The sequence below is a fragment of the Gadus macrocephalus genome, chromosome 5, assembly GCF_031168955.1.
Source record: "Gadus macrocephalus chromosome 5, ASM3116895v1".
Classification (NCBI taxonomy): Eukaryota; Metazoa; Chordata; class Actinopteri; order Gadiformes; family Gadidae; genus Gadus; species Gadus macrocephalus.
Window position 1 is genome coordinate 11649946 of NC_082386.1, and position 23945 is coordinate 11673890.

The window sequence follows — 23945 nt, forward strand, 5'->3', positions numbered from 1 at the left end:
CACACAAAGGAAACCGAATTAATCATAGAATGTATTTAAAAAAATATATATATTGGTAGGCATTTGCCCCTTCCACAAACGGCACGTTTCAAAAATCCAGAGGTAGACTCATCAAGCATTCGTATTGCCACCTGGTGGTGAATTGTCTGTATTGCAGCACCCAAACGTAATTTATCTTATTATTCTAAACATTTTGGATTTATGAATATAGATCTGTATGGTTACAGCGGCAAACCAAATGACCAAAATAGGAAATAACCTACCCCCTAACCGACCCCCTACCGAGCCGCAGACCTGCTCGGTGCTGAAATACCACTTCCGGGGAGAACACCTAGGATTCCCAACAGTGGGTGCGAGAGGAATAATCGCCCACTTTACTGCTGCTGCAAAAGACAATGATGCTCGATCACCATGAAGGAGAGAGCCGGCAGTGTCATCGCGTCAGGCTCCTTCTATCCTGTATGTCGCTCGTAGCGTCGTGGTGCTGAAAGGACAGCTCAGGTATGTAGATGATTATAATGATGACTCGGTGTGGGATGCGGATGATGTGCTCATGGTCGCTGCGATGCAAAGGCGTTATTATGCTGTTCTGTACCGTTTCAATTGCTTATGCAGCAAATTATGGATTTAAATGGCTGTCTCTAAAGACATGGGTTTACGTTCTATCTGAAAAGCCAAATAAGAGCTCTATATGTGGCCTAATTCAACGACAATTATCCCCATAAATACCCCTGAACTAATTATCCAATCCTGCCCTGGGAACGCAAGATATTTCCCTATCCTCCAAACCCCCCATGTAATCTCATTTGTTTGCGTTGAGCCATCATCTCCGTACTGGTAAATGGGCTTAGCTGTTTCGAAACCATAACCCCTTTAGCACAGCAGATCTGACACCCAGACGCCGTCCTCGCTAACCGCTGGACGCCTCCTTCTTCCTCAGGGATGCTCGCCAGGATGCTGAGGCTGCGGCTCCTGAACGCAGTGGCTCCCGCCTACTTCTTCACCGCCACGGCAGTCACCTTCATACTGCATTTCGGTTTCTTCCTGCCTACCATTTTTCCAAGCTCAGGCTCAGAATCGCCACTGAAGGGCTCCACAGTGCTGCATACCGCCGTGTTCCTGTTCATGATGCTCAACGCGCTGGGGAACTACATCATGACCATCAGATACCCCGCGGAAAGCGCCAACGACCCGATGGTAATCCCGGTGTGCTCACCGGATTGCTCGGACAGGATCGACGCTCACTACCTCCTGAACGGCCGTCATTTCTGCAAGCTGTGTAAGAAGGTGATCCTGAAGAGGGACCACCACTGCTTCTTCACGGGGAACTGCATCGGCAACAGGAACATGCGCTACTTCATCATGTTCTGCATCTACACGTCGTGCACCTGCCTCTACTCGCTGGTCCTCGGAGTGGCCTTTCTCACGGTGGAGTACGACATCTCTTTCGAGAACCCGTTGACCTTTCTGACCCTTCTCCCCCTCTCCACGGGTTACTTCTTCATAGGTAAGTCGTTCACAGCTTTGGTCAATGAACACTAAAGTAGTGGCAGGAGAATTCAAACTTTGGGTTGTAAACGCCTGACGCGTATCAATATTATTACGGGCCATCCCTAATCCATGAATCACGCGACTGCGTCTCATTAGACTGTCATTGAAATGTTGTTCACACGTTCTCCCCCCACCAGGAGGCGTCTCTGGGCTGCAACTGTTCCTGGTCATCATGCTCTACGTTTGGCTCGGCATAGGACTGGTGTGTGCGGGCTTCTGCTGCCAGCAGGTGCTGCTGGTGGCCCGCGGACAGACCTGGTGTCAGCTGCAGCGAGGCACGCTGGTTCAGAGCCGCAGCCCCTGGAGAAGCAACCTCCGCGACGTTTTCGGTACGCGCTGGGGCCTTGGACTCGTCTGGCCCGTGCGGACGGTGGAGACGAGCGCCGAGGCACACGCGAACCCCAAAGCGCACACCGAATGACTCGCGCTAAGAGTCACCGCTCCCCACTAGGTTAAGGACTGTAGGGTATAACGCTTTTGGCGGATATATTAGGCTACATAATCATACGCTGGAATGTTTTTCCACCTGCACAATTCGTCCTTCAGAACCTGTTTGTTAACCAGCCCAGGAACAGCACAATTATTTAGGTTAATTTATGTGGCAAAAGGTACTAAATATAGGCCTTTCTATGTTTTAGAACGCTGGAAATGTTCAGCTATTTTGTTCATGACTTTGTCATGTATTTATCTCCTAGATTAAGTCATTATACATATCCTCACTTGCACTTTCTACGGTATTACTGTTCTTGCTCTTCCCCTGTACATCGGACTGTGAACTTAGGTCATAGCTGTTTGTGATAGGCCTGGTAGACCCCACCCTAGGTCTGGTGTTAGAAGATGAGAGAAGAGCAGGCCCATTGAATCAAAGACTGGACAGCCTCATGTGACGGTTACATGCATTTAGGGGTATTTTCTACAGGGTGTTGCTCTCCAATCAGTCAAGACATATCTGCTAGGCTACTGCAGCTGAGACAATTATTAATATAAATATTTTACTATTTTTCCACGATTCTCCATGTGCCAAATATAACTAAGGTTTTTCAGACAGGCTGTTGGGCAACATCATTACACGCTACACATATTGTAGATGCATAGTGTCAATCTTTTTGATTAAGAAACTGTTTAGATTGATACCAATCTGTATTATTGTAACATCTGTTATAATCGCATAATGCCCAGGATGTAACGAAGACCTAATTCATTCATTAATTGAATACACCAACTTCAGTGTTATAGTGGACAATTACATTGTATTTTTGTAACCAATAAGTTTTACCTTAACAACAAAGGGAACACGTTTGTTAAGAACTGTGGGGCAGCTAGATCAAAAGGTTTAGCATCGTCTGCAGAACCGTTTAATAAGAAGTGTGTCTTTAGACCCTTTGCACTGTACTGTAGCTACATAAGTAGCAGTAATCTTAAAGGGAACATCATCATCCATTTAGGGGACAATGGGGACAATTTTTGAATAGGGGACAAAAGGTATTAAGAACTGTCTTTCTCTGCTTTGAAGAAGAAATAGAGGATGTCCCATAGCGTTATCCTAATAAAATATGAAACCATACTTGTATCTATTGTTAGTGTTATTCACACTGCTTATTATTCTTCACATTATCTCTCAGATTGTTATTCAGTATAAGCAAGGAGCAACAATACAGAACTGCTTTAACCACGAACCTTCAAAGTAAGAGCATCTTTTTTTAAATGTTTACTTATTACATTTTGATTTAGCCACTAAGAACAGGAAAAGTGATAAGATCTCTTATCTTAGACTATACACTTAAATTAGACTATGAGCAGATACACAGACATTGTCGAAGGCGCATGATCCTGGACCGAATGAACAGATCAAATGTCTTCCTGCCTTCTAAAACGCTTTTTTTTTTTCTGAACAATCTGAAATAAGTAACATTAAATGTTTTGAATTCTGTTTCTCTTCGGATGGTTAGCATCACAAGCTACTACATAATATCACACACGGTCAAGCTTTAATCTCTACAGAGGCAAATTGTTCAACCAGATCTAATTCATGCGTCACTACGCGTTTGACATCATATTCTTCATGTAGCTTTAGTCTCTCGTCAATAGATTGAAAAATAAAATCATAAATAAAGTAACATCAACAATATAAACAATATTCAGTAAGTCAGCCCTCTACAGTTCCAAGACTTCAGTAGTCTATGTATCTCATAATAAGCAAAACAGAAAGACAACATCACCTGTATGAAACAAGTTCGGCTGAACAAAACTCGACTGTACTCCATAAATACCTTCTCTACTAGAGTCCTGTTCAAACCCTTCAGGGTCGCCCTACTTACCTCCTTGATGGTAAGGTAAGGCATGCATTCACTGCTTGCTCACCTGGGAGGCCAGTAGCCCTATCGCCTACGATACGTGCAATTCCGTACCAGCGAAAGGGCAAATTGCTAACAAGCAAGGGCTCCTAAAAGAAAGCCCCACTCATTCTGTGCTTTATGCTGCCGCTTTCCTCCATCTACCTGTACCTCACACAGGGATGCCCTGCAGGGCTCCCCCTAGCTGCGGCCCCTCACACTGCGGCGAGGCCTTGTCCTGCATGGCGAGCTGCAGCCGGGTCCAGGTGCGCGGGTCTCCGGTCCGGAGCGCCTCCATGAGCAGGTCGGTGTGCTCCTGGAGCAGCCGGAGCTGGCCCTGCGTGCGGCGGTTGTCCCTCATCAGCTGCTTGGTGCGCAGGGTGATGCCCAGCAGGCCCGACTTGCTGAGGATGTTACAGGTGTTGCTGAAGCGCTTCAGCTTGTTGCCGTGGTCGGAGAACGCGTCCTGGGGCACGGCGTCGTGGTGGCCGTCGCCCGCCGGCGCCAGGTCGGCGGGGTCGCGCGGGGCCACCGCGGCGGCGAGCAGCGGGCAGAGCTTCTCGTCGGAGGGAGGCGGGCCGTCGGCGCCCGGGGCCGGGGAGTCGGGTCGGGGGAGGGCCTTGACCGGCGCCTGGCGTATGGGCGTGGCGCTGGGCGAGCTGTAGGGCCGGATGCTGTGGTGCGGGCGCCGGCGGTGTTTGCCGTGTCCCGGGGCGGAGCCGGTCCTCAGGGAGGCGGATCCCTGGCGCTTCGACGGTCGCTTCCCAGGGTGGGGCGCGATTCTGGGGTAGGACTTGAGGATCGGCAGGTAGTCTTTTGGTTGGGTGCTATTTTCGGGGGTGGTCTTCGCGGGAGCGACGCTGCAGTTGGACACCATTGGCTGGAGGAGCACCACCTGGGATGGAGGCACCACCTCCACGGACGAGGGGAAGCTCCACTGCTTCTCTGGCGGGGGGACGGAGTTGGGCTGCAGAAGCAACACAACTTGCATTACAAACTACTGCATGAGGGTGAAATCCATGGCGACTGATGATGTGGGCTCGACCCGGAGCCAATCTTGTACATAGCGGGTTAGCTCAGGCTAGGATAGCGCCCGCTTGGGTCAGAGTTCTGGTTGAGGCCTAAACAGAACCTAACCTGCTCCTTGAAACAAGACCCTGCTGTGTGGACTGGCAGTCATGTGTTCTACCACCACTGTAGCATAAATAGAAATACAAATCACGTGCACCGCAAAGCACCATGAGGTACTCAAGAAGGAACTCAAGTACACTGACAAAACATGATAACCCCAGAAGTAACACAGTCAACAGGTACATGTTAACCCCAGAAGCCACACTGCCGACAATAACATGTTAACTCCAGAAAGAACACAATCAACAGCTACATGATAACCCCAGAAGCAACACTGTCGACAATAACATATTAACCCCAGAAGTAAAGTTGACTCCTCCCTGACAGAAAAATGTATCATGCTACAAATCAATAAATAAAAAATAACCAAATATCTGAAATACAGATGCAACCCTTTTACAACAAACAACAAAACCAAACTGTAACAATCAGAACGTGAGATCGGGGCATTACTAGTGGTGTGCAGCCACATACCTGCTTCAGGACAAAGTTGTTCATGATGATCATGGAGTTGATTCCCGGGTAAGAGCGACCCACCACGGCTGTGTGGTCCAGGCCAACAGCGGACGCGGTCCTCCCGCTCTCCTCCAAGTCAGTCAGGTCCACGGCACTGAGGTAGCCGGAGCTGGCGTCTGAGACGGGGGGAAGAGAGCAGTGAGCGGCTCCATCTCATTACGCTCAGACGGGGAACCCGATCCTCTTCTTTCAAACAATAACACTGTCAGAGCGTTAAAACCATGGGGCCATCCCAGAGATAACCGTCTGGTGTAAAGGGACACGGTGACACCAGCCGTAGAGGAAAACAAGCTTTGTACAGTTAATCCCGCTCTTCAAATTCTCTTTTGAAACAGTTTTCTATTCTTATGTGGATGAAAGAGGGGTCTGTTCTTATTGAAAGGATAAAAGGAAAGGTGGCACCTTTTCTACAAAACAGAAAGCTACAAAAATGCATGACACACCCACGGGAAATCAGTGGTGTGTCAGTGCATATTCAGTAATTCAGGCAAACCTGAACAGCCAGAATCCCTCTCGGATCCGGCCTTGGATACACCTGTATGGGTCGCCATGGTGATTCTTTGTCTCCTGGATCCCCCTGGCTTACCTAAGTGGCTCATGTGTTCCTGTAAGTGGAGAGCAAGGGGTTAACAGCTACATAAGATGTTAAGTTATCAGGGTGGACAGTTGCTCCATCCTGCATGCGCAAACACTAGCCATTCTTTTCCACTAACATATGTTTACAGTGATAAAGAAAGTCTTGCATTAAACCTGAATCATTGGGACACGTTAATGTGTTGAATGTCATTAAACTGTAATGGAATTGACTCTGTGTCTCACATCCATCAAATGATACATTCTAATTACTGTAAACAAATGATTGGCTACATAAGTGGTAAGCATTAACAATAAACCACTGGAGCACAGTCCAGTCTTTTTTTCTAAAGTGGGTCGTGCAGCACATGTATTTTACATTTAGCGTCAGCTAAATCACTAGCTCACATGTAATGTAATAATTCAAAAATGATACTAGGCCTCACATAGTGGTGCATTGCAAAACATTGCTCCTAACTTTATCTGAAACAGACCACTTAAATGTATTTAATAAGTATACTTATAGCCTATTTTACGACCGTTATAAAGTGCAGCAGTTATTATGTTTATGTTAATATATAGTCAAAATAAATCATTGGGACACATTGTTGTGATTAAAAAGGTACAGGGTTCTCATTCTCAGTTCATGCAGGGGAGGGGCCACTGCAGACGGGGACCCCCCGGAGCGAGACACCGTACGAACGTCATCTTGGTCTCGATCAAAAACCTCGCAATCAATACGGTCCTTGAAACCACTTAACGGAATGGGAAACTAGAAACCAGTCAGACCAGTGTAGCAGCGACAAGGACTACAGCCTCATTATGTTACAGCAACAATCAAGCTGGACCAAGCGTGAGCAGAACAAGGTGCTGCTGGTGGAATAGCCTCCCTAACCTCCCTGGAGGGTACGACCATGTTGACTAATTTTAAGTGCATTAACTCGAGTAGTTCATATACAACAACAAACATGTCTTATTTGATTGTTTTCCACCATCAACCCTTGTGATCATGCTCCTGGTTTAGCTAGGTGGCTTTCGTTAGCTTCACAGCGGGGGTTCTTTAAAGGCTGTTTCACAGTTGTATTACTACTATGGTAAACGAGGACTTACACTAATGGATTTGCAGAGAGCTTACGATAACGCTTTTTCTTTGCAATCGAATAGTATGGCGTGACAGACAGGACGTACCGACTCGTTCTCTGCCGTCTACGGAACTCGGCGCCAGGGTTCACTGCTGCTGCACAGTCGGTGTGGTGGTTCGTTTATCACACAACCATAGTGGTGCGATCGGTTGAATATCGATATTTGAATGTATTCCTTGTTGTGGATCCGATGATCAGATGGGTGAACGCCGTCGCTGACAGCGTCAGAGGAGCGTGTTTACGGTGTTACACCGAATTCTGCGACCCGTCGAAATGTGTGACCCCAGAGGGCGCTGTTGCACATTCTCTGCAACATGCACGAGTTTTAAGCTAGACTCGGAATGGGTACATTCGTTTTGTGACACCGGGCAATGCTTTCCTTCTTGAAAGCGTCTTACTGACTGTAGCGTCTTACTCTTATGGGGAAAGAAGCAACGGTGATTGACCGTACTAAACACCTTATCCATTCTATGGGTCTGTGAAATGCAAATGAAATCAAATGTAGCCTATTTATTAAGCACATTTTATGTTTTTGTTATAATGCCCACCGTTTTTATTTGTATGCCCACCGTTATTATTATTTTTTACTGCCGTTTATGAAATAAATATGAACTAATGCCACAATTATTCATGTCTGCGATTATCACAGAGTCCACAAACAACGCAGGTCGCAATCAACGATGCCACAATCAATCTAGCGCACCGTCGAATTCTGCGCCCACACTGTAAATGCAGGAAAAATGAGGCAAACCCCAACCAAATGTTTTCAGGTCATTTGTCGTCCTCATATCTGTATTTGGACACAATTATTCATGTCTGCGATCATCACAGAGTCCACAAGCAGCAGGTCGCAATCCCCGATGGGTCACAATTCATGACAGCAGACCGTCGAAATCTGCGACCACACTGTAAATGCGGGGAAAATGAGTCAAACCCCAACCAAATGTTTTCAGGTCATTCGTCGTCCTCATATCTGTATGTGCACACAATTATTCATGTCTGCGATCATCACAGAGTCCACAAGCAGCAGGTCGCAATCCCCGATGGGTCACAATTCATGACCGTCGAAATCTGCGACCACACTGTAAATGCGGGGAAAATGAGTCAAACCCCAACCAAATGTTTTCAGGTCATTTGTCGTCCTCATATCTGTATGTGTGCACAATTATTCATGTCTGCGAATCATCACAGAGTCCACAAGCAGCAGGTCGCAATCCACGATGGGTCACTTAACCTACCTGCTTCATCATGTAAACAAGTAGGTTTGCAGAGAACTATATACAATATGCACACTGAAGGCATGATGCCACCATAGGTTTGCAGAGAACTATACAATATGCACACTGAAGGCATGATGCCACCATAGGTTTGCAGAGAACTACAATATGCACACTGAAGGCATGATGCCACCATAGGTTTGCAGAGAACTATATACAATACAACTATATAGGCCTACAATATGCACACTTGAAAGGGGTGGTGGTGGGGGTTGTGAGGGCCGCTGAAACCCCAGCATTTACAGTGTGGTCGCAGATTTCGACGGTCTGCTGTCATGAATTGTGACCCATCGGGGATTGCGACCTGCTGCTTGTGGACTCTGTGATGATCGCAGACATGAATAATTGTGTCCAAATACAGATATGAGGACGACAAATGACCTGAAAACATTTGGTTGGGGTTTGCCTCATTTTTCCTGCATTTACAGTGTGGGCGCAGAATTCGACGGTGCGCTAGATTGATTGTGGCATCGTTGATTGCGAACTGCGTTGCTTGTGGACTCTGTGATGATCGCAGACATGAATAATTGTGGCATTAGTTCATATTTATTTCATAAACGGCAGTAAAAAATAATAATAACGGTGGGCATATGTAGCAGGGTTAATGCTTCCCACTTGCCATAGAGTGGCGAAGTCACGCCCTTTCCGGTAGGGCTCATGGAGGGACCTATGAGATCGAAAAATATGAATGGGTGTCAATGGAGAGAAAATAATTATTTTCTGGTCCCGGCCTTTATATGCCCTGGATTACACATATGTTGTTTGTGGATTTAAAGGATAATTTTTCATGCAAAGAGTTCGACAGTTTATTGTGCAATTGTTCAGATAAAGGCTGTAGAGAAAACACAACGAGAAAGACTACACGGCTCGTATGTGACGTCACGCTCCCTGCGACTGGCGTGGAGAAGGCCGACAATCTTCCCATCGGCATAACTGAAACTCTGCACGTGCCCCGACTTATAATGGTTTTCACCTCTTTCGATGCTTTTATCCTCCCCTTGGAAAAAGCGGTGAAGTGGGGCAGAGAGATCGCCATCTCTGTGCCGAGTTCCAAGGGCGGGTGTGGTGACGTATATCATATGCGTCGAGAGCAGCGATTGTAGTTCACAAAGCGGCCTCACATAAAACCTAAAATTATCAAACTTCTTCACGAACATTTTTAGTTTTCTTTGCATGAAAAATTATCATTTAAATCCAAACAACATATGTGTAATCCAGGGCATATAAAGACTGGGACCAGAAAATAATTATTTTTTCTCCATTGACACCCATTCATTTTTTTCGATCTCATAGGTCCCATGAGCCCTACCGGAAGGGGCGTGACTTCGCCACTCCATCCTTGCGCTGGCTGTGGTAGTGGGAGCCTTGGTTGGAGTGCTAGAGCTCCCCCTAGCGGAATGCGGGGGTTGTATTTTACGTTGCTGCAGTGCCTCCTCTCCTCAGTCTACGTATTACCCCGGCTGAGTGAGGTAGGTAGTCAGAGCAGTTAAACATGAATCCACACTTTGGCGATGTATTACGGGAGTCTAAATGTACATAATACTGTCTTAATACTTGGTTGCTTGTACATATATATTGTGTTGCTTGGAATCGGTAATTACATTTAAATGGACTTTAGGCTTAGGATCGCTAGCTTGGCTACCATGTGCTTTGGTCGTAGCTACTTAGCTAGCGTGGACTTCGCCAAGAATGTGTACTTCAGCTTGTCTTTCTCTCATGTTAGGCTGCCATTGTGAGGGTTCTCAACAAGCATATTCCTTGTTAAATATTCCACCAGGTATGTCACCAAACACCCATTCAACTATTAATTTGTTTAATGTGATATTTATTTTCATGTAAATAGTCAGTCTACGTATACCCCGGCTGAGAGAGGCTGCCATTGTGAGGGTTCTCAACAAGCATTTTCCTTGTTAAATATTCCACCAGAATAAACGGCTGGCTGCCAATGGTTCCATCGTGGTCTCAATCACACAACGCAACGAGAGAGTACGCAACCGCTACACATACAAATAAAAACGGTGGGCATTACAACAAAAACATAAAATGTGCTTAATAAATAGGCTACATTTGATTTCATTTGCATTTCACAGACCCATAGAATGGATAAGGTGTTTAGTACGGTCAATCACCGTTGCTTCTTTCCCCATAAGACGCTACAGTCAGTAAGACGCTTTCAAGAAAGAAAGCATTGCCCGGTGTCACAAAACGAATGTACCCATTCCGAGTCCAGCTTCAAACTCGTGCATGTTGCAGAAAATGTGCAACAGCGCCCTCTGGGGTCACACATTTCGACGGGTCGCAGAATTCGGTGTAACAACTATTCTGTCAGACCTACAGGCCTCTGCACTGAAGGGGGCGGCGATGCGTAGACGCGTCTACGCCGCGTCGATGGCGCGTTAAAGTGAACATGCACCAAACTTCCCCCAAAAAAATACAAAAACGAATCAGTTTCTTAAATGTATCCTTAAAAAGTAATAACATCAAGAAGATCAATCCAATGCAATCTGAGGGACCGACCTGTCATCGCAGGCTGTCTGTGTGTCAATGTTGGTTACATTATTTATGGCCAAAGAGAATTTGCCAAATCGATTAGCTACAATGGTTACACACCTAAATAGAACTGCTGCCTTTTTCCATAATGAGAAAAAAGAAAGAATAAAACAATAAAACTTGCAGAAGCTTACATAATCATTGCACTTCTGTTGACTATGAGCAATTTTTGAATTGTTGAAATAAGTGTTACCATGATTATTTTCTTCTATCATTTGCATCGGTATTGTTAATTTCATAGTTTAGACCTATCATGTAGGCCTACTTTAAATTTAAAGTTTTGCATATTTTGTTAGCATTCCGTTATAAGAAGAATATAAACAGCAGTGAAACAACGTAGCAGTCGACCTAATGTTCATAGTAAAACTACACATTTAAACAACTAGAGGCCATTTCTTTAATGCACTGCTCACATTTATTTATACACTCAAACTTCTTTGGATGAATCTTCAACACATAAATGTTTTTGGGTTACTTATTTTCACAATGTACACATGATTGCAAGTAGAAATTGGTTTAAATCCAGTGGTTTTAAAAAACATTTGACGAACAGCTTTCTCGTAGACCGTGAAAGCAGTGTCATAGGGAAATAATGGAAATAATGCGCTGTTTTAAATCACACCGCTAGAGGGAGACATTCCATTTTAGTGCATTCCAGAAAAATGAAGAGACACGCGATGGGATGGTCCTCATTGGCCGTGATGACGATACAGTTCGACGGAAGACGTTGCTTCAAACCTTGACTGTTAATCCAAAGAATATTTTAGCTGTATCAATAAATAAACATTTTAAACAATGGTAAAATCTTTAAATACATACATGATACATATAGTTGTTAATAACCAGTATAAAGGAGTAAAAAACAACACAGTATTATTCTCTGTCTGTTTGGTCCTATTGCACTGGCTCCCAGGGATGTCCGTCGTGTCAGGTGTGTAACAGAATCGTTTTCACAAATCAAAAGGCACTTCTGGTTTAACCTTGATTTAAAAAGCTCTCCCCATCCGCAGAAGGGCCTGTCGCCACAACAACCCAGTCTTTGAGTCTCTTGAGTGCAGTCGCAGACAGTGAAGATCGACACAGCCATTGGGTTGGGAAATAAATAGTGAGCCATTTTGCGAGAGGTTTGGAGGGGGGGGGGGGGGGGGTGGTGAAGGTATGCCACTAGTTACCTACGAGGGACCTGGCACCTAAAATAAACACAAACAATATTAGAAGATCAACATTAGCTTCAAGGGCACTCCGGGTTGAGGCTAGTTTGGTTGAATATTAGTCTGACCTGTCACAGTCTTTCCCTCTTTGTCTTTCCTTTCTCTTCTTTCCTCTCCCTCTCTGCCTCCTTCTGTAGAAAATAACATAATATAAACCTCCAGAGCAGAGATGCTATAAAAAAAACATTTCACATCTGAGAATATGAACATCCACTTACCGTTCAACCCTCATGGTGGGTTCTCGTTTTCTGAGGATGGAATAAATTTAAAATCAGAACAAGGCAGCTATTCGATTAAATATCAAATGAGCATTGTTTTTATGAAAATGTTCTCTGAGTTCTCTGCTCGCTTGTCTTACCTACATTCACATGTCTGGTGCTCCACAAACGTCATCTCAACATATTCTTGACCTTGCGCCACTGGCTTGATTTTCAACAGCTGTGGCAACAAAGACATTGAACCTGCATTATGTAAGTTTCCGATTAGCAACATGTGAACCAGAATAAACAATGTACACAGAACGATTCCCTTGGTGGAATGAGTAAATAGCTGCAGTTTAACATAAACATGTACCATTTTTATCCTGCACTATCAATGATATTAAACCTGCACTATCAATGATTTTAAACCTGCATTGTCAACGATATTGAACCTGCACTATCAACGATATTAAACCTACACTATCAACGATATTAAACCTGCACAATCATTGATGGTAAACATGCACTGTCAACAATATAAATTATTCAGAGTAAACAAATTGTACATTCTATTCTTTACACACATTCAATACAAAATTGACACCTACAGTATACAAATTACAAAAGAGTTGGCATTAGTTTCAGTATTATCGTACACAGTCAATATTATTATCCACATCTGACCGCCTATGTCTTACCAGCATGGTGACGTTGGAGGTGCTGGTGGGATGGCACTCCATGTTGTCGTCCCCGCAGCAGCCAGCGCAGCGCACCAGGGGCACGCAGGACGGGCTGTAGATGTGCTCCACCTCCCCGGGGTACTCCTGCACCACCTCCACCAGCTTCTCGATGGTCCGGCAGAAGCTCCGATGCCACACCTCTTGGAAGTTCAGGACGACTGCGTGTGACAGGGGTGCAAGGTGAGCCTGACCATGTTTTATAATTAGGGTTACAGTGAGGTGTGTGTGTGTGTGTGTGTGTGTGTGTGTGTGTGTGTGTGTGTGTGTGTGTGTGTGTGTGTGTGTGTGTGTGTGTGTGTGTGTGTGTGTGTGTGTGTGTGTGTGTGTGTGTGTGTGGCTTTGTCTTGAACTAATGGGGACAGCTCATACAAAAGTAATGAATTTGTACTTTATTAAACATTTGAGGAGCAACTGAACAGGAATTTTGAACCAGCATGAACAACAGCACCAAACACAGGCATAGTATTTTATTTTTTGATATGCTCAACAGATTGCTTTTTCTGATTGGCTTAACAGATTGCTTTTCTGATTGGCCCAACTGCTTGCTGTTTCTGATTGGCTCAACAGATTGTCTTTCTTGTTTGTAGTAAAGAAGTCTGTGTTGCTCTACAGTTTTACAAATGTAATTGACGAATCAGATTTTTACTTAAAACCAAAAAAGCACAATAACGAAGAAGCTTGATGCTATTCTCAAATCCCATAAAAAAATTTTTTCCCAACGAGTCCAACATGAAAGTGCTGCTAATATGCCTGTGTATATCCTGTTGTCATTTTGAAGAAACAACCAAAACAAAGTTTGTGTAATGTCCTCCTTCCTGTGGGAGTATATGTGTAAAAGTGACCCAATTGCATAGTCAAAGGGGGGGAGGGGGGGGACATGGCAAGATTATGGCTGAACAAACAGTACACTCAGGAAAAACAAATGTTGGAAACAAGGGACATGAGCAGGACCTGGACTGAGCTGGGACGGGGCTGCCCCGCGGGCCCCGCCGGGACCAGAGTGACCCCTGGGATCAGAGACTGGAGCCTGATAGTACTGCAGCTGTTTATAAAGGCAGGACGGCTGGACCAAGAGGGATGGGAAGAGAGCTCTGTTCTGAGGAGGAGAAGGGAGCCAGCAGCCTGGTGTTACCAGTAACCAGACCAGTCAGCCAGTGGAGCGCTCTGCTGCATAATTCCTGTTCATTATCTGGCCTTAGTTTTGCTTTGTAACTCCTCAATCCTCCCTTTGACTACCAGAGCTTTGAAGGGTTTTGTCAGTATTTATTTTGCAGTGACACTGATTTACAGCTTGGCCAGGAGGAGAGGAGGATGAGAGGGAGCTGGTGAGGTAGCAACATGTTTAGGGCCGTGACCTCATCCATCAGTCTTGCTGGCACTAAGCCCTTCTCAGGGCCTTGGAGCCCGAACAAAAGATCATCCCTGGCTCCCCAGACGTGAGCTTTCAATTCAGTGATCAGGAGTGGACTGATCGCACAAGAAACAATAGAAAATACTTTTATATTTTATGAATCATTCACAGGCAGTTTGAATATCACATCTTGAGGATGAGATTCACATACACGGTACTCCCCAATACATCAGTCTTTTAAAGGTAGAGAAAATCAGACAGGCAGAGAGACACACAGACAGACGGACACACAGACAGAGAGACAGATCGATGTACCTTCAGATGTGCTGTTTAGACTAGATGAGGGCAGGCTCTGTGAAACAAGAGACACATTAGATTAGAACATTTTCCTTGATATTTCAGTACTTTTGCAAACAATCGCATGTTAATATTCTCAGGCACAATTCTACAAGCAGAATAGACACCATTGCTGCTGTGTAGCTGCTGTCAGCTACCACAGAGGGCCACCAACCCAGCACTAATAAAACCTGCATCATAACTGATTATAGGCTTTTCCAATATTGATATTAAAGGCAAATAGCCTGCAGAGATCACCAGTTTCATGGCTTCACAAACCATTTTACAGTCAGTCCCCATAGACTATCTAACTGCTGTTGGGAGGATCATTTCGATAGTTAATATTGAAAATATTAAAGTGTAATAGATGATACACACTGCAAACCTATTCAATTATATTTGGTGCCTTCCTGTCCCAAACCTGTTTCCTGTGGCGTAAGAATATGACCTATTTATTTCCCCATTGCTTGTTTGTTCCCCTATCTCTGACATGTTTCCCATCGTCCCCATCATAAACAGAGACCCTTTCTCATCAGTCTGGGAAAACACAAACCCTCTTCAACGACTCCATCTCAGGATGGGAAATCCAGCATTTGATATAATCTGTCCTGGCAGAAGCGGACAGACAGACATGCCTCCGTCATCAAGTGTCCGAACACCTTCGGTGTCAAACTGATATTAGTCCCCTGCTTCAGTTCCAAGAAATGGTTACCCAAAATCGTTGGGTAATAAAGTAGGATGTTCCTTTTTTCGACCATCTGCCTCTGAATGTTGCCCCTTCTTCCTGTTTTTGGACCATAATAAGTGTGAGGTGAGGACACTGGTTATCAGTGCTAAAGTCAGCCATTTTTATCAAAACATTTGGAGTGGAATGTCCTGCTTCCACGATGACTGATAACATCACATAACATCTATGTTTTACTCTGCGCACACAAACAAGCACACACATACGCACACACACACACACACACACACACACACACACACACAAGCATGCACACAAGCTAACACATACGCATGCCCACACACAAAGCGCACAACAAGAATACACACTCATGCACACGCATGCACACATGCGCACACACACGCACACAAACACACACACACAAACAGACTCCTACACACACACACACACACAAAAGTTGAGCAATCTCCAGTCCATCTAAGGGTTGCTGGTACCCCAGCATTCCTTGAGAAATTCAAGTTCAGATGCCCATGAGCAAGCCCTATTAATCTAGCCAGGCATTGCATTGCTGCCCTTCTCCAGTGGATGTGCGAGTTTGAAGGCAGTAATGTTGCAATAATGTGCTCTGCCCATGAGTCAAAGCAATTTTCTAACCCTTACTCAGATCTGGATTCTGGGTTCAGACCTTGGAATGACTAAGCACCCACTTGGCATCTTGCGTGTGGTTGGGAATTAAACCTGAGGTAAGCTGTGACACGCTGGCAGACCGGCTGCACTACATGAGGACGGTCACGTAGCGACCAGCAGCTTCTGCTCTTTGACTTGTGGAGTATTTGGAAAGGAGCTCATTGAGACGCCGTTTGTGTGAGTTTGTGGCGATTGGTTGTGGAATAATAACACTTGTTTCCATGGAATACTACTATTATTGCATAAGACATGGATGGGAACTCGACCCTAACCGGAATCACAGCAAGAAATGTACCTACATTTGTTTTTGCAAGAGATAATCTATAAAATGTTCGTTTACTTAGATTTGAATAAATGTATCATTCAGCAGCCTTTTCTGTGATAGCATTACGCAAACATGATAACCACTTTTCCGACTGGAGTTTGAAGAACTAAAGATCTTTATGGTCCAGGCCTCCCCTACACAGCTGGAGAACATCTTTCTAATGCATTCTCCCTGGCATGGAGCCAGCGGAGGGGAGCCAGAACAGTGGCTCCTGATGACCAAAGCAAATCTGTTGTAGCAGTGAGCAGTTTGTGAATTTAAACTTTTCAGCAGGGGGCCTTCGAAGAGCTGCCCAATGTCTTTCTTTAAAAGCGAGATCCCACAGAGCAAGACACACATTTGACTTCAGATCCTAACCAACTCTTTTCCTCATCCCAGTCTCCCCCTCTTTTTTTTTTAACAAATCAGATTCCAGTCGAAAACCAAAAACCACGGCCCTTCCAGACATCCATCATCAAACAACGTGTCTCCCAGTCCTCGCTCAGGGAGAACGAAGGGACCACAACGCCACGTCGCGGTATGTATACGTGAGGCCACCGCAATAACAACAATGGCAGCCGGCATTGAGGAGCTGACAGGGTCCAGCTGGGCGTAGGGGGTTGTCAGGCCGGGGCGCTCCATCACCGAGCGTGAGCGGAACATCAACACACTTCAACAGAGCTGCACCGGGTCACAGCAGCCCGCCCCAGAGAAGGCACAGAGGAGTAGAGGGGTCTGCTACTGCACGTACTGATGTGGAGTGAATGCAAGCAACAGACTTGACCGTTCAATGAACGTCACTTCACTTCGGCTGTAAGGAAAAGTAAAAAGCTGTAGGAAATCTGCCCAGTCCACGGGGACTTTGTGCTGCAGAACAAGAGGTGGGATTAGTGTTTAGGGGTGCATTGTTTTTTTTGGCAGAATTAGTTACTAGTCATGATAAATAAGACTGACTGAAATCAGAGAACCCATGTTTATTTCGCTATTTGGATGTTTATTTAGCGTCTAAATAAACTAAACGTCTAAAAGTTATTGACGTCAGTGGAAATGTTGGCCTTTGTACTGTGTACACCAAGTGCCTCAGCATGAGCTCCATAAAAATTAGGTTTTTCGATTCAATGGGAACAAAAAGCATTTTCTCAATAGAAGACTAATTAATGCATGCACACACACACACACACACACACACACACACACACACACACACACACACACACACACACACACACACACACACACACACACACACACGACACAGGTCTACAGATAAGGCTGGTAATTGCGTCCCTATTACAGTAAACGGCCTTCTCCCATGTAAACCACACTAAATTACTTCAAGATGGGAGATTAAAGCGTCCGAGCAGACAAATGCCCCCAGCGTCACTTCTACTCCTCATGCCGAGGCAGGACAAATCCATATTTCCTGATTGCCCCTCTCCCCCGGGTAGGGGCATTACAACCAGGGGAGGAGAGGAACGGCATAGGGAGTAGAGGCCCCACTGGCCAGCCCCTCACTGCACGCCATGCTGCAAGCTGCAGGCCTGGAGGAATTATCATGGGAGAGGATGTGGGGGACCCGGTAACACGCAGGGACGCGTTGCACACACAGGGAAGCACACAGGCACGCACGTGCACACACACACACATACACACACACACACACACACGTTGGTATGTGTTTATTTAATCCGCACACATACAACCTCACACACCCAATTACATACACATGCACAAGCCAGCACATGCAGAACCCAACACACACAACTATCCACACACACACAGTATATATATATATATATATATGCTTGAGCTCATGTCTTTGCTACAACAATTGAGTTGGGTTCTTTGTTGGGGGTCAAGGCTGAGTGTGACCCAGATGGTTGGACCCCCATGTTGTTTGGCTTCCTACGTTGATGTAATGGACACACCTGCACTCAGCCAGCTCACCGTACACAGATAGGTTGGCGACAGGTGGCCATGTGGCCAGGGCTTAAGACAGCCTTGTTATCAAGATGCTGGTCAGCTACAGCAGCGTTGAGACCGACACTCTACTCCTGTTTCTCCTCCAGCCAAGTAAATAAAGTCTTTCCAGAGTCAGCATTTCAACTTTAATCGGATGCTATCGATAAAGCTTTGAGACGTGTGTTTGCTGAATGAGTTAACCAACCACTATTCCCCTTCAGTGATCCAGTTGTATGGGAGTATCTTTAAGCAAGGTGGAGCCTGCATACTACACATTGAAAGAGGCAATAAATCTCAGATCTGCAACACATTCCGGCTGTTTGGCTAGAAGGTGTGGGAGCTGTCACATGGGCAGGAGGAAACAGGCATTGGCATGGTGCTTCTGACTATAAAACAACCTTTGAATTCAGACCGAGCAAGGCAGACAGGATGTAAGCACTTGGTTTGGTTGGGGGGGGGGGGGGGGGGGGGGCAGAGGAGATACAAACACATCTTACATGATCGCACTCGCTCTCTCTCGCTCTCTCTTTCTTTCGCTCTCTCTCGCTCTCTTTTTTCACCCTTCTCACTCTTTCTTTTTCGCCATCTCTCTCTAAAACACAATCACACACACACACACACACACTCACACTCACACTCACAAACACACACAATCAAACGCACACACATACACACCACACACACACACCAGGACAGTGCACGAGGATGGCGTGACACCTCTGGACCTGCCACAGGAAGTGGCCGTACTATGCAGGAGCGGGGGGGACAGCAACATGTCAGGGAATGTGCGGCGAGCGGGGAACACGGCGGTGAGGACGGTGACAGCTCCACCGCTGGGGGGGGCAGGACATTGTTCCACAGCCCAGGTGCTTCCACTCACGCCTATGTGAAGAGCCATAGGAGATGGGGGCTATTTCGGGAAATGAAACGAAAATAAAACACAACACACCGGCTCATACCTCTTGATGTAAAACAGGGTCGAGGCTGAAGGTGTATTAATGAGGTTATACCAGGTTATGTTATGTGGCGTTTTGAGAATAATTTGTTTCTGGTTATGATGGAACTATTCGACTGGTCTACTTTATTGTGAACTCTAACTCTGTGTTTGTATGGTTGAGGTGTTTAAGTGTTAAACAAAGGCCCGTAATTGAAACAATTCTTTAATAAAATACGTAATTTCGTCTGAAATGAATAAAACTGACATATTACGTTGTGTTTACCTTTTGCATTTTATCCTGGTTTTTGTAGTACTGTACTAAACATTAAACCCAAGGTAAACCAGCCGAAAACAAGATAAATAATTCTACTCCAATATGGAATCGTTCAATATTGAATATATTGTTTATGATCGGTCTGGCTGCTTATGGTATAAAAGCGAGGGACAGACCCCTGTGTAGCAAGGTCGCGACAGACCCCAGATGAATCACAGACTGTCGAAATTAACATTGATCAGCAACGAGGACGGTGGCCAATTTAAAATCTATTCCTATATTTAAAAAAGCATACATTTATTTTAAGAACAGGGACATTTCCGGGAACTGGCCACCAAAGACGGGGAAAGGCCACCAAAGACAGGGCTATTCCACCAAAGATGAGGACAGGCCACCAAAGATGAGGACAGGCCACCAAAGATGAGGACAGGCCACCAAAGATGAGGACAGGCCACCAAAGATGAGGACAGGCCACCAAAGATGAGGACCGGCCACCAAAGATGAGGACAGTCCACCAAAGACGGGGACAGGCCACCAAATATGGGGACAGCCCCCGGGTGAACGAAGTCTTCTGTTCAGCATATGCAGACATTTGCTTAATTTGATGACCTTTGATTTCCAAATAAATGTTCAGTAATGAGCATCAGAACCACACAATCATCAATGTGACCCTTGAGGATCACTTTGGATTGTGATCGACTAAGATCAAATACAAATCACATGCGTTTGCATACCTTGTGAATGATATCGGTAAATTTCCATTTCATTTTCAAATGTATTGCTTGACTTGATCAGACCAACCTGTCTCCATTTGGCTCATGACGCAACATAAAAACCAAATGAAAACCTTCATTTCTAACTTTTATACTTTTATAGAATCACACTAACTTAAATAAGGAACTTGTGCATTGGACCACAGGTGCAGAGACACATTAAATGCACACAAGCCCATCAAATGACTGTGACTGACATTTGATTGTTGTAGGATGCATCAGTCCTAAAGTATTTGGCAGCAGATCAGTAACATGAACGATCAGGAGGTGAGTGACTCACACAGATGCCTCAGGAAGATTTCATACTGTAAACCAGGCCTGCTTCGTCATCACCACCACCTTCTCCCTCTCCCTCATCTTCTTTTTCAGTATTGAGACCATCCTGATCTCCAGAGTTCTCATTCTGTTTCTTTCTGCCGTTGAAAGATTAGAAAATAAATTATAGGACCAACCAGCGACAAGGGGAGGGAGCTGGAGTTCACAACGGAGAAGGAGCAATGCAGCCTGTAAACCGCTTTAAAAAAACAATGGCGGGTCCCAAGGAAAGGTTAGCATTCTACAGAAAAATCAACTGATAACGACTGAATAAAGGAGCAGAAATCGCCATGGAGTTTTAGCTTTACTTCAGACCAGATTCAGTCATAGCGAAGAGAGCAAGAACATTGCTCTGATTGGCTGGATCTTTTGGAACAACGTAAGGCTGTGACCTAATCTGGAAATCAATTACTGCACAGCCAAGTCCAGACTGATGTTCAATGCGAAACACAAACTTGAACATCTGGATGGTCTCACGAGGCTTCCCTTGCAGTTGGACACTGACTAGATCCAATAAATCGTACAATTATTGAGTGACGAAGACTTCATTACTTTCAGACATCCACAACTTTACATTATATTATTTTGACATTTGTATGATGTCATTCAATCACTATTGACAAGGGCTATTGCTCCATAAATTACAGAGTCGTATCTCTATTTCAAAGAAATATTGAAACATAACGCTGTAAGCAGGGAGAGACTCAGTGTATGGAGAAATTGAGTAGTAGGCCTGAACAGAGATGTAGCCCTAGCTGTCCTGCCATGTTTACCCCCTCAGAATGAGCTACACATGCTAGGGTCAAAGATTTCTTTGCAAATCCATTAGGACTATAATCATGTAAGATGTGTTTGTATCTCCTCTGCCCCCCAACCAAACCAAGCTGGCTAGTGTAATGACAAGCTTGGTTGAGGAGGAGTCTGGGCGGCGGGACATTCAGACCTTTAAACGTATGACGCGCCGAGACCACTAGAAGCAGCCGTCGATGACGTGTGCACGGGCTGTCAGTCCCGCCGAGGGGGGGGCTATGAACGGCGTGAGAACGGCCCGGAATAGATGCCAAAGATGTGTTTTACTGAACGAGGGGCTTCGGCAGCACTCACACACACACACACACACACACACACACACACACACACACACCTCAAGACGTTAGACTCTGAAAAGGATCTTTGGGTAAGGAGCGTGTGCCAGTGTCCGCCGGTGCATCCGCTACCAGTGTACCCCTCTCAGACACGCACACACACGCACGCACGCACACACACACACACACACACACACACACACACACCTCCCTGTCCACTTGTTTGGAGCTCGTTCCTGGCTGGCACACACTCAACAGGGGGCCACTGACAATGTGTGGCCACACAGAACAGACCAGCATTGTAAGCATCTGCTGTTGCTTGACAGTGATATATCTGGGGGAAATTAGTATAGCATCACTTTCGAACACACACACACACACACATACACATGCACGCAGTGCACACCTGCAAACAGAAACAATAAACACACTTGCATATCATTGTCAATCCATGTCAAAAAGTGGTCCTTTGGAAAACGGTATTTATACAGCCACCTCTATTATTAAAGTGAGTTGTGGCAGGTAAGATGGATGCAGGTGGAGATAAACGTTCCTGCCAGTTTGAAAAAAGGCCAGGGACACGATCTCCAAGGGGTTTCTGGCATAGTGGCATTATATTGCCTCCTCTAAAACACTGCAAAACTATCTTAAAATACGTTGGGAGTATATAATATAATTTGAATGAATAAATTAGTCATTCAATAAAAATAAATGATTGCCATGGTTTGAATACTAACTTTCAAACAAAGTTAACGACGTTGCCAAATCCATCCGGGCCACAGTAGGTATGACGTGTTTGTAATTACTAGTTTAGTAGCTTCCCCATATGTAACTTTTAGTGTGCTTGCATCATCTTCTTCACAGAGGCTTTCTCGCGTGAATTTTGTCACGTCTCACTCATCAAATGGACTGGGATGACACATTCCCAAAGGTTTGAATGCACAATGGGCTACCACTATCAATGGCCTCCTGGAACAGACTCAAACTGAGAATAGGAGCTATTAAAAGGCTTGAAAGCGGAACAATATTTTACTACAGTAGCCTACATTAATTCACTGCCTGCTTTATCAAAGATGAAAGTTGCAGCAATGACTTGTTGCCGGAAACTCATACAATAGAATTACGACAAAAGATAATCACGTAATTAGATGATCGAGTAATTGACGAGTTGAGTTCATACCTGGGCAGGTGAGAGCTGCAGTTGGAGCGCTGCGGCCATCAACGTGATTACGCACAGTTTCATGTCGTGGTCTGTTGGATACCCAGCGAGAAGGATTCTTCCTGCTAACAAAGAGGATGCTGGAAGGAGAAGTGGAGCCAGAGCAGTGGAGTTGTCCTCCGCTCCCTTCTCCGGTGAGACTGCGTCTCGGCACGTAGATCCACTAGTCTGGTGTAACCTGATGAAGCGCGCCGTGGAAAGTAATGAAAAGGGTTTCTCTCTCCAAAGAGGGACCGAGGAAAAGATATACCCCGAGTCAGTCTTGTCTTAAATTAATATACATGAAACAAATGTACATAAAGAAAGCATTTAATGCTAGTTTTAAGAAAGAACGTCAATATTGCCAAGTAACATAATAAAATGCTGTTATAAATTTGACCGAACTAAATTATGAAAAAATGATATGATCAAATCATATCTGCTCCAGAAATAATATCACTAATCGGCAGTTGTAGTTTGTTAATCCGTAAACGGTAGAGTTTAAAACGTTGTCTTGCACTCTGTGCCAAAGTTAGAATGTGGGTTTCTAATTGCCTCCACTACCTTTTGACTGGCGGGCCAATTTAATCTCCTCCCCCATTGCTTCCGCCACCCCTTCCGAGTGGGACGGAGCGGTCAGTTCAGAAGATCTGATAGTGAATGATTATTCTGCAAACGTGTGTCAGGTATGCATGAATTTCTTATTTAACTAACTTCCAGTGCATAATTCAATATTCAAACCCTCATTTTAGAATGGATGTACACTGGATGTACATGTATGTTCATGCATGTATAGGATGTAATGTAATACATT

General features: G+C 45.1%; 3 protein-coding genes and 1 long non-coding RNA gene across 6 annotated transcripts; 2 read left to right on the forward strand and 2 right to left on the reverse strand.

Moving 5' to 3' along the window:
- The first annotated feature begins 215 nt into the window (after positions 1 to 215).
- zdhhc22 (zinc finger DHHC-type palmitoyltransferase 22) lies at positions 216 to 3629 on the forward strand. The gene is made up of 3 exons (XM_060052318.1): positions 216 to 501; positions 941 to 1507; positions 1689 to 3629. Exons 2-3 carry the CDS (start codon positions 943 to 945, stop codon positions 1970 to 1972), a joined length of 849 nt encoding a protein of 282 aa, XP_059908301.1. The 5' UTR covers positions 216 to 501; positions 941 to 942; the 3' UTR covers positions 1973 to 3629.
- cipca (CLOCK-interacting pacemaker a) lies at positions 3230 to 7513 on the reverse strand. Of its 2 annotated transcripts, none has more exons than XM_060052316.1 (4): positions 7293 to 7513; positions 6025 to 6136; positions 5490 to 5647; positions 3230 to 4851 (listed from the first exon to the last, which is right to left on the reverse strand). In XM_060052316.1, exons 2-4 carry the CDS (start codon positions 6128 to 6130, stop codon positions 4057 to 4059), a joined length of 1059 nt encoding a protein of 352 aa, XP_059908299.1. In that variant the 5' UTR covers positions 6131 to 6136; positions 7293 to 7513; the 3' UTR covers positions 3230 to 4056. The 2 variants fall into 2 exon arrangements, with proteins under 2 accessions (XP_059908299.1, XP_059908300.1); XM_060052317.1 differs by having other exon boundaries at positions 7215 to 7513.
- Positions 7514 to 11456: 3943 nt separating this feature from the next.
- Positions 11457 to 23678, reverse strand: pgfb (placental growth factor b). Of its 2 annotated transcripts, XM_060052347.1 has the most exons (7): positions 23114 to 23677; positions 14891 to 14927; positions 13183 to 13382; positions 12643 to 12722; positions 12503 to 12532; positions 12353 to 12415; positions 11457 to 12263 (listed from the first exon to the last, which is right to left on the reverse strand). In XM_060052347.1, exons 1-7 carry the CDS (start codon positions 23174 to 23176, stop codon positions 12242 to 12244), a joined length of 495 nt encoding a protein of 164 aa, XP_059908330.1. In that variant the 5' UTR covers positions 23177 to 23677; the 3' UTR covers positions 11457 to 12241. The 2 variants fall into 2 exon arrangements, with proteins under 2 accessions (XP_059908330.1, XP_059908331.1); XM_060052348.1 differs by lacking the exon at positions 12353 to 12415 and having other exon boundaries at positions 23114 to 23678.
- Positions 15110 to 17619, forward strand: LOC132457940 (uncharacterized). The gene is made up of 2 exons (XR_009525790.1): positions 15110 to 16848; positions 17024 to 17619. It is a non-coding gene; the product is annotated as an uncharacterized LOC132457940 (long non-coding RNA).
- Positions 23679 to 23945: the final 267 nt, after the last annotated feature.